General features: G+C 50.9%; 1 protein-coding gene across 2 annotated transcripts in view; it reads right to left on the reverse strand.

Annotated features, from left to right (window-relative positions):
• The window catches only part of Lrfn1 (leucine rich repeat and fibronectin type III domain containing 1), a 16371-nt gene that overhangs the window by 4736 nt on the left and 1002 nt on the right, over window positions 1–10633 (reverse strand). Inside the window, exons 1-4 of one of the 2 annotated variants that reach the window (XM_005371278.3) lie at window positions 9659–10312; window positions 8685–8717; window positions 5391–5445; window positions 3124–4551 (exon numbers count right to left, since the gene is read on the reverse strand). In XM_005371278.3, coding sequence (XP_005371335.1) covers window positions 3124–4514 — 1391 coding nt within the window. In that variant the 5' untranslated portion in view covers window positions 4515–4551; window positions 5391–5445; window positions 8685–8717; window positions 9659–10312. Of the gene's footprint in view, window positions 1–3123; window positions 4552–5390; window positions 5446–8684; window positions 8718–9658; window positions 10313–10633 lie in introns of those variants that run through there. The other variant, XM_026778072.1, reaches the window with a different exon arrangement.

A 10633-nucleotide genomic window follows, 5' to 3' on the forward strand; every position in this document is an offset into this window, starting at 1 on the left:
TAAAATAAAATAAAATAAAATAGAGGCTGGCAAGATGGCTCCGTGGGTAAGGGCACTTGCCACCAAACCTATCAACCAGAGTTTAATCCCCAAGATTCACATGGTGGCAGGAGAGAACTGATTCCCACAAGCTGTTCTCTGATCGCTACATGCACGCTATCACACGAAAGCCCCACACACACAAATAAACGTAAGGTGAAGAATGTTAAGTGAGCCACACGCACAAAAAGAAAAAGTAACTTTAAATTCTTCAAATGAAATAAATGGAGTGATGGCAACTGCTTCATAGATGGAAGTAGAATACGGCCACAGCCTTGGACATAGTTTATGAAGGTTTCTCTTTGGTGTCTTGGCTTGCTGACTGCTTGTAAAAATGGGTCAGTCTAATCTATCTAGGGAGGGCATATGAGAGAGTCAACGATGTCATCAGTGCTTGACAGCCAGAAGCAAAAGGAGAAATTGTGCACTTGGTATAGTCCCTGAAATCTCAGCATCCAGAATTCTGTGCCAGCCTGGGACTACACCGTCAAAGGCTAGTCTAGACTACCAGGGTGAAAGCCTGTCTCAAAAGCAAAAGACAAGCAGAGCCAAGAGGAAAGAGAGGCTCCTGGCAAGCAGAGGTGGCGGCCAAGAGACAGGCTTTTTGTAAAGGGCTGAGAACACTCAAGTTGTTGGGACGACCACAGATGGGGAAATAGTTCTAGACCCTCTGATAACCCAAAGGAAGAGAAGCATGGGGCTAGGCACTCAGCAGCCATCTACAGTGCACAAGGAGGGCAAACAAGATGTGTCTATGCAGCCTGCAGCCCTTTACCAAGTGCCCTCTGTGTGTCATTCCTGCTGTGTGCCAGGGTCTGTGGCTGAGAGCCACGCCGACACACTACCAAGATGGACAGACCACAGGGCTCAGGCCCCACTGGACTCCTCGGCACCCAGGTACCAATGTTCACATTGGAAGCAGATAAGCTGCCTTTTTTAAATTGTTTTGTTTGTTGAGACAAGATCTCGCTGTGTAGCTCTTGGACTGACCTTGAGCCGAAGATTCTCTTGCTTCAGCCCCTCAAGTGCTTGAATCACAGGCATGTGCCACCATGTCTGACTCAGAGCAGACCTTTGTATTCAGAAAACACACATATTGAACACCTACTGTCTCCCAGGTAAGGATGGAAGCGAGGTAGGTCATTATTTCTTTATAAATTCTTATTTTCAGGGCCGGGCGGTGGTGGCGCACACCTTTAATCTCAGCACTCGGGAGGCAGAAGCAGGCGGATATCTGTGAGTTTGAGGCTAGCCTGGTCTACAGAGTGAGCTCCAGGACAGTCAGGGGTACACAGAGAAACCCTGTCTCAGATAATAATAAATAATATATGAATTAATCTCTGTGCATTTCCAGCTTACCCTTCTCTTTTCTCCTCTATAACCCACAGCCGCACCCGTCAGGGCCCTGTGCAGTGCTGAGCCGAAATGAGAATGGAGGAAAGCAGCTGACAGCTATCCGCGCTAGGCCTGTTCTACCTCAGACAATGCGGAAGGAACTTGGGAGTACACATTAGACTTTTGGCAACTTGACACAAGCTAGGGTCACCTGGAAACCTCAACAGAGAAAATGTTCCCATCAGATGGTCTGTAGGGAAGGCTGGGGGGCATGTTCTTGACTAATGATTGACATGGAATGGGAGGGCCCAGCTCAGTGTGGGCGGGGCCACCCATGGGCAGGAGGTCCTGAACTGTATAAGAAAGCATAGGGAGGGGCTGGAGAGATGGCTCAGAGGTTAAGAGCACTGATTGCTCTTCCAGAGGTCCTGAGTTTAATTCCCAGCAACCACATGGTGGCTCACAACCATCTATAATGAGATCTGGTGCCCTCTTCTGGCATACAAACATACATGGAAGGAATGTTGTATACATAATAAATAAATAAATCTTTTTAAAAAAATCCAAAAAAAGAAAGCATAGGGAGCAAGCTAGTAAGCAGCACTCCTCCGTGGCCTCTGCTTCAGTTCTTGCTTCCTGGTTCCTGCCTTGAGTGTGATGGACTGTGGCCTTAGAGCTGTAAGACAAAAAAATAAACCCTTTCCTTCCCAAGTTGTTTTTGGTCAGGGTGGGATTTGTTTGTTTGGTTTCGTTTGGTTTTTGATGGCAATAGTGTTTTTTATTATGTTTTGTTGTTGCTTTGGGACAAGGTTTCTCTGTGTAGCCCTGGCTGTCCTGGAACTCACTCTGTAGACCAGACTCAAACTCAGGGATCCGCCTGCCTCTGCCTCCTAAATGCTGTGATTAAAGACGTGCGCCACCACCACCTGCCTTGGTCACAGTGTTTATTGCAGTAATAGAAACCAAACTTGAACATTTCTTTCTATTTTTCTTATGCTTTTTGCTTTCTGTTTCTATAATGTATCTGATTGGAATAGTACTAGTGACATAAATAGAAACATAACCATAAACACGTGTGTTTTATGTGCCATAATGTTTAACTGATGGAATTCATGATGAGAGGCCTCTGGAGAGCAAGTGATGCTGCCCATGAACCCCGTGAGATATTTGTTGTATGGTACTGGGAATGGAATTCAGTGCCTCCCCAGTTTAGCAGGTATTCCACCCCTGAGCCATGCCCAGCCCTCACTGGGGATTCTAGGCAGGGGCTCCACCCCTGAGCCACACCCCAACCCCTTACTGGGGATTCTAGGCAGGGGCTCTACCCCTGAGTCACACCCCCAGCTCCTCACTGGGGGATTCTAGGCAGGGGCTCTATCTCCCTATAACTGAGCTCCAACTCTAGTCCTCTTTTTTCTACTTGTAAAATTTTGAGACTGAATGTCTCCAAGTTGTCCAGGCCAGCCTTGTCCTTGCAATCCTCCTGCCTCAGCTTCCCAAAGGCTAGGATCAGAAGCCTGAAGCACCAGGCCCTGGTCACTTTTATAACTCAGCCCAGCCCAACACTGGCTCACATTGTTTTCCACAAACATCTCCTAAGTTCAAGAAACACAAAGACAGCACAGCAGAAAAGGAGGCAACTACAGGTCTATGCAAAGCCCCATCTAAGCAAGGTTAATGAGATGGATGAGCAGATGGATCAGGGGGCAGGACGGAGAGGAATTCCCAGGGCAGCATCACCCCACTCACCTGTAGACCAGAGAGTCATCCGCAGAGCTGTTGTATTGCACTTGGTACATGCGGATGCCAGGCACTGGCCTCTGGGCCGGCCAGCGGATGAGCACGGAGCTGGATGTGAGTTCAGCAGCCACAAGCCGGCGTTCAGTGCTTGAATCATTGGCACCAGGTCGGCCTGGTGTGGCGATGTCAGAAGAACCAGGCTCAGTGAGAGGCGGTGGGGCAGCAGGCGGGGGCGCCATCAGTGGCAGAGGTACCACACATACCTCCACCGGCGCAGTGGCTTCCCCAGCAGCATTGGAGGCTATGCAAGTGAAGGTACCGCTGTCCCTCAAGGTGGTGATGGTCACATCCAGCGTTCCATCCCCACGGACCCGGGTCCGGCTGGAGTTCCCCAGCAGCCGCCCATCAGGTGCCACCCAATGCACCACGGGCTCAGGATCACCCACCGCCCGACAGCGCAGACTGACAGCCTGGCCCTCTACTACCAGGGCCTTGCCCCCTGCCTGCCGCGTGATGAGCGGGGGCTCACACAGAAATTCCTCCTCCGGGATGGACCAGAAGTAGCGGTCAGTGAGATGCTCGGGCGTGGCACATGTCTCCAAGTCATCCTCCCTGGTCAGGCGCCGGAGCCAGAGCAGTTCACAGTTGCAGTGCAGCGGGTTGCCACCAAAGCTGACGGTCAGTGGGGTGGGTGGCTTGGGCCCACCACCCTGGGACCTCAGGAAAAGCCCGTCGGGGGGCAGTTTATGCAGACGGTTAGAGGTCATGTCTAAGCGTACGAGTTTGTGCAGCTGCACGAAGGTACCCTCTGCAATATGATCAATGAGGTTGTGGTCCAGCGTGAGGGTGTTCAAGTTCACCATCTGACCCACCGCCTCCCACGGCAGTGCCTCCAGGTTGTTGTAGGACAGATCCAGATCCTCCACAGTGGACAGGAAGGCGTCAAAAGCTGCCGACTCCACCTTACGGATCTGATTGTTGCCGAGGATCAAGTGGCGGAGGTTACCCAAGCCCCGGAGCTGGTCTCCGCGTACCTCTGCCAGGCGGTTGCTGTCGAGGTGCAGGGCCCTGAGAGCACGAAGATCAGCAAAGGCGCCGGTTGCCACCTGACCAATAGTGTTGCGAGACAGGGTGAGGTGGACCAGGCTGGTCATGTTGGCAAAGTCTCGACGACGCACAGCCGCAATGAAATTGTCAGTGAGCCGCAGCTCTACCACGCGCCTGTCAATGGCGGGTGGCACGAAAAGCAGGCCAGTCTTGGCACACAGCATGGTCAGCGTAGGTGCCACGTTCTGGCAGATGCAGCGACCGGGGCAGGGCTGGCCGCGAGATGCCCCTACCCAGAGCAGCAGCAGAAAGGGGAGAGCAGCAGGTGTTGGCGAGAAGAGCCCTGGAGCCATGGTGCAGGGGGGAGGCAGGAGAAGCGGGAGGTGATACCTGGAGGGGAGGAAGATAGTCAACCAGGCTACCTGGTTCGATACCCCTGAAACCCTGGGATGTGCTGCTGAAAGTCAAACTGGATCCTTTAACTTCCAATGAATGAGTTCTGAACAATAGACTTCAAAGCAGCTGACATACATGACCACTTTTTTTTTTTTTTTTTTTTTTTTGGTTTTTTGAGACAGGGTTTCTCTGTGGCTTTGGAGCCTGTCCTGGAACTAGCTCTGTAGACCAGGCTGGTCTCAAACTCACAGAGATCCGCCTGCCTCTGCCTCCCGAGTGCTGGGATTAAAGGCGTGCGCCACCACCGCCCGGCACATGACCATTTTTTAAAAAATTTATTCATTCATTCATTTATGAGGTAGGGTCTCACTGTGTAGCCTGGACTGGCCTGAACACCCATTGTAGGTCAGGCTGGCCTCAAACTCACTAAGATCAGCCTGCTTCTGCCTCCAGAGATCAGCCTGCCTCTGCCTTCCAAGAGCTAGGATTAAACGCCAGGCCACCACCTAGCCTTTCTTTTTCTGAGACAAAGTATCACTGCATCCCAGGTTGGCTTTGAATTCATGATCCTCCTGTGTCTGCCTTCTAAGTGCTAGGATTACAGATCTGGGCCAAAACACCCAGATCTGATTACAAAATTTCCATAGTAATTGGCAAATCACCACTGCGTTACTCTGAAGTCATCTACCCTCCACCTGCTATGCTTCTAAGAGTTCCCCAATTGCCCACAACCTCCCAGCCCACCAAATATTCTCAAATCACTGTTGGCCAAAACTTAGGACCAAGGATGTCAAACAGACACTCTTAGTTCGAGTTCCAGCTGTGACACTTACTAGCTGTGCGACCTCGGGCACGTGTCTGAACCTTTCTGAATCTCGGTTTCTTCATCTGTAAAATGGAGAGAAGAAACAGGCCTTACTTTGGTGAGAATTATGTACACTCACGAGTGCAGCTGTTAGAACAGGACCTGCCACGTACAATGGGTTTAACACATACTAAAAATTATTCCCTGCAACACCACTGAGTGCCTAACACATACAAACACAGAACTGTGTGTGATGCGAAGAGTGGGTGCTATCATCTTAAATATTATTAATACTGCGTACGTGTGGCAGGGTCAGAGGACAACTTTGTGGAACTGGTTCTTCCCCTCCACCTTCATGCGGCTCTCAGGAAGCAAACACAGGTTGCTAAGCTTGTACGGCAAGCTCCTTCTCTGATGGGCCATCTTGCTGGCTGACAGGTGCTTTACAATCAAAGACATCTGAGCACAAATTCTGGTTCTCTCATTTACTAACTCTAGGAGACCGCAGTAATGATTCCCATACCTAAGCCATAATTTCTTTATTTTTCTCCCATTTTTAAGTTTTCATTGTTATTTTTCACTTGTTTGCAGCATGGTGGTGTTACTATGTAGCCCAGGCTGGTTTTGAACTCACAAATCTCCCCAGTAGTAAGTTTTGTTGTTACTGAGACAAGGTCTCACTATGTACATCAGGCTGGCCTTGAATTCAGAGAGCCACCTGCCTGATTAAGGGCCTATCCACCACATCTGGCTTGTTCTTTAATACAGGATAGTATGCAGTGCACCCTGTTTTTACAACTTGCTATACAGCTTAGGCTGGTTTTGAAGTCTTGATCCTCCTGCTTCAGCCTTCCAAGTACTGGAATCACAGGAGCATGCTATCACACCGGGACAGGCTAAAATTTCGGGACTTTATATGCTAAGACAATAACATCTTCACTGAGTGTATGCAAGGGAACCACTGAGTACAGACGGAGCCCAGCACGCAGTAAGCACTCCATGAATGTTATGGACAAAAAAAAAAAAAAAAAAAAAAACCAGAACTGAAAAGGTGGGAAAGGTTAAGAAAAAAGCATCAGCATCAGTCTGGGGAAGACCTCCTCTGAGTACAGTTTCTTTCTAGGTTCAGCTGAGCTCCTGAGCAGGAGGTGACTGGTACCAACAGTAAGTACACAGGAGGCCCATACATGCCCAGAGGCACATGCGTGCACACACACTATGCCTCTGCTTCAGGCAAAACCTTCCGGCGGGGATTCCCCCTCCAGCAGCTGCAACCCACGACGTGTCAGCTCTCATCACAACACAGGGTGGGCGGTAGAGGGGGGGCAAAGAGGAAAGGATGGGAAGGGGGCGTCCTTGAAGCTATTTTCCTCCCACCCTGCCCTATGCCCCAGCCCCTGCTGACCAACCTCCAAGAATCTGCAGGCCGTGTGTGACCTTGATCTTTTAGCCCAGGGGAGGAAGACTGGGGCCGGGAAAGTTGGAGGAAGGCTGAGAGAGTCAGAAGGGCCCAAGTGGGTTGGAATGGACTGACAGAGAGCCACTGAAAGGGAGCAGGGCAAAAAGACAAAGCAGCATCCCAAGTGAAGTAGGCTCCAGGTGTGGCTCAGCAGAACATGTGCCTGGAATCCCCCAATGAGGAGCTGGGGGCGTGGCTCGGTGGGAGAGCACTTGCCTAGAATCCAGCCAAGAGAGACTAGGGGTGTGGCTCAGTGGTGGCGTGTTTGCCTAACATACTTGAGGTTCTGGGTTCCCTCCCCAGCACTGCAGAAAGGGGAGAGCCAGGTATGGTGGCAGACACCTTTAATCCCAACACTCAAGAGGTTCAAAGATGTAGACTAGCCTGGGTTACATATACGAAGAGAAAGGAAGAGACGAAAAGGCAGGTAACAGTTGAACAAAGAATAAAAAAAAATCTCAGTGAAGAAGAAAACACAGCAAAGAGATTGAACCAGAGATAGACAGAGAAGGGGGAAGGGAGAGAGCAGAGGAAAGAGCTGGAGAGACAAAACAGGGGAGGAAAGAAACAGACTGAGGCAGGGCCAGGGCAGCCCAACATCTCTGAGTACCCCACCCCCATTCTGCCTTCTCCCTCTAGGTTGCCGTTCTGTACTGAGGCCCAGGTCTGGCACGTGAGCCTCCACCATTGGCAGCCTTGCAGGCACCTGCTTGCTTTGGGTCTGTAGGCCCAGAACCCTGTTCTCTGAAGCCAGCATAGAGTTTCTCCTTGTACAGCTGCAGCAGACTCATAGGTAGGACAGCTGCAGTGAAGACAGCCATCTGTTACAGGAAGGCACTGTAGCACCTGGGGTCAGAAGCCCATCCCTCTGCGAGGGTTCACACCCCAACGCCCAGCTGTGTGTTACTTGGATGAAACAATATCACCCTCTGTGGCCCCCTGTACTCATTTGTGACAATGATGACACCTGGCTACCTCACATGGCCTTGGAGAGGGTTCAGTAAAAGTATTTAGTAGCTGGGCAGTGGTAGTGCACTCATGCCTTTAATTTCAGAACTCGGGAAGCAGTGGCAGGAGGATCTCAGTGAGTTCAAGGCCAGCCCTGATCTACAAAGTGAGTTCCAGAACAGCATACACACACACACACACACACACACACACACACACACACACACACAATATCATGCTTAGCCTATCCTTAGACTATATACATGCTACATAAATGTTAGATGACACAAACATTGTGTGTATGTGTGAGATGCTGGGGATGGAAACCCAGGGCCTTGTGCATGCTATGCAAATATGCTATGGGCTAAGCCACACCCCTAGTCCCTCACTAATGGATTCTAAGCAAGTGCTCTACAAGTATACTATTCCCTCCTCCTTCTTTTCCTCTTCTCCTCCTTCTCCTCCTCCTGCCTTTTGCCCTCCTCCTCCTTCTTTTTCTGAAACTGGGTTTTACTGTGTAGCCCAGGCTGGCCTCAAACTCACAATTCTCCTGCCTCAGCCCATTGAGTAATAGGATGATAGGCTTGTATCACCATACTGGCAGGGGTTAATCCATACCTAGAAACATTTATGAACCCTTACTGATAAAGTGGGACCCCATTTTCATGATCCCCTTACCTATCTTGAGAGATGTCATATCCTGACATAGGGCCCCTCTGAACCTCCTAACCAGTATGAGATGAACTCTTACCCAACTACAATGTTCAGTGACTTAAGTGGGAGTGGGCCCCTGCCTCCCTGGACACTGTGGCATTCTGCACTTAGATACACTTAGGTAGAGCTCTGGGCCTGCGCTAGCTTGCAATGGGTGTTATCACCCCACATCCCTTGCCCAGCCCAAGGCACTATACTTACCTCTCTTCAAGAAGTCAGGGCCTGGGCCGGTACCTGCAAAGGAACAAAACCAATGTCAGCATCTTCCAGCTTCTTTCTAGTCGCTGAGGCCTAGCTTGGAGAGCATCTGAGTGAAGGGAAACCCTACAGCAATCAGTTTCTCAGGCTCCCTGATACAGGAGCTTCAGACTCTTAGAGGGACCCAAAAGTCATGTCCAAACCTTTGGAGACTGAGCCAAACCCCAGGAGTCCAAGATGTTGAGCTTTGCCCTCTGGTGTCTCAGAAGCGCTGGCCCCTTATCCCCTCCCCCATCTGCATCAGTTTTCTGGAGTACGGAATCTACCCACCGCTCTTAGCAGCCCAAGAATTCTAAATTCCCACGCTTCTCTTTTTGAGCCCCAGGAGCCTGGACTAGACATCTTATCCTTTAGAACTCAAGAGTTCTCAAATGGGCTCCCCATTTTCAAAGACCTGAGTGGCACCCAGAGCGCAGAGGTCAGGCGGTTTCTATCATGCCGTCACATCTGAATCCACATCAACATTGGTGAGCCTGTACCAAATGTATGTGAGCCCCAACCCAAGCTACAGGGGCATCACCTCAGTCTGGCTGCTCCCTACCCTCCAGGGCACGGAGCCCAGGATACAGTCACATTTGAGTTCCAGGACCACAGACTATGCCTTGCATGCTATACACAGACCACACTTAAGACCCAGAAATAGGGTCAATCTTGTGTCCAAGGCACAGATGCAAGGTACATGCCTAAACATACAGCACCTGATCCCCAGAGAATAGAGCAGAAGTGGACTCCCAAGAGAGACACACACCCTCAAGGACTGCATACACAGACATACAGAAAGAGAGTTTCCCTTAAACATTCACAAATGTACAAGTACAGAGAGACCTATATGCCCCTTAACAGAGAGCCAGGCATCTGCATCTATATAGCTCTTGCACCCTTGTCAACACACAGTGGCTCACACACACAAGACTCACCTGCACAATGAAAGATACATAGGTGCACACTCTTACACACCTAGACACATTCATGCAACTTCACACGTTCCCACTGTGCAGTCATGAAGCTGCAAAAGCACCACCAGACACACACAGGTACAGCAAACACACTCCACACATGTACACAAAACCCTTAGCATGAGCACACACTGACAAAGCTGAGAGTCGTGAACAAGCACACAGGCACTTTGCAGCCACTCTGAGAGGCTCACGCATCACAGATACACTCACACCACAGTCCCGTGAGGAACTAGCACACTTGTAAATGCACACAAAATAGCAAAGCACAAGCACAGTCAACAGCCCAAACAGCTCCACACTCATGGTGGCTGGCACCCGGTCCTCACCCTGTCCTCACGGCCCTGAACTCCTGCCTCACCTACTTCCCAGGCCAAACACATTCTAACACCCTTTACACCCCGCCCCCAAAAGAACCAGGTACAAGCCAGGGTCAAAGTTCATAGTTCAGCAGGTGGGCCTTCATAGGGAGGGGAAGGAGTTGAGTCCCAAAGCCCAGTTCCCAAAAGATTCTGCCACCAGCAACCCCTAGAGTTTCCCCAGCCTTGTCATCAAGATACAGACAATTGAGGCCCTATCTGCAGATACCCGGCAGGTGGGGGAGTTAGGGTGGAGTGGGGTGGAAAGGGCCAGGTCTTCACCCCCACCCTCCACTCCTCACCCCCCACCCCAGGGCCCATCTGTCCATCCCCTCGGCCTCTCATCCCTCCATCTGTCCACCTCCCGGCCTCCCATCCCCCTCCCCAACCAGCGACGGAGAAGAGGAGGAAGACATGGCCGTCTCCCCCAAGGATCACTGAGGACCCCCCCAGTTGACATGGACTGCCGGAGCAGCCAAGCCCCCCCCATCCATACAGAGGCCTGGCCCCACTATGTGCTGAGCCTCAGCCCTACCCCAGCAGGGTACCTGACACACACACACACACACACACACAC

This window comes from Microtus ochrogaster, unplaced genomic scaffold (assembly GCF_000317375.1).
Source record: "Microtus ochrogaster isolate Prairie Vole_2 unplaced genomic scaffold, MicOch1.0 UNK103, whole genome shotgun sequence".
Lineage (NCBI taxonomy): Eukaryota > Metazoa > Chordata > Mammalia > Rodentia > Cricetidae > Microtus > Microtus ochrogaster.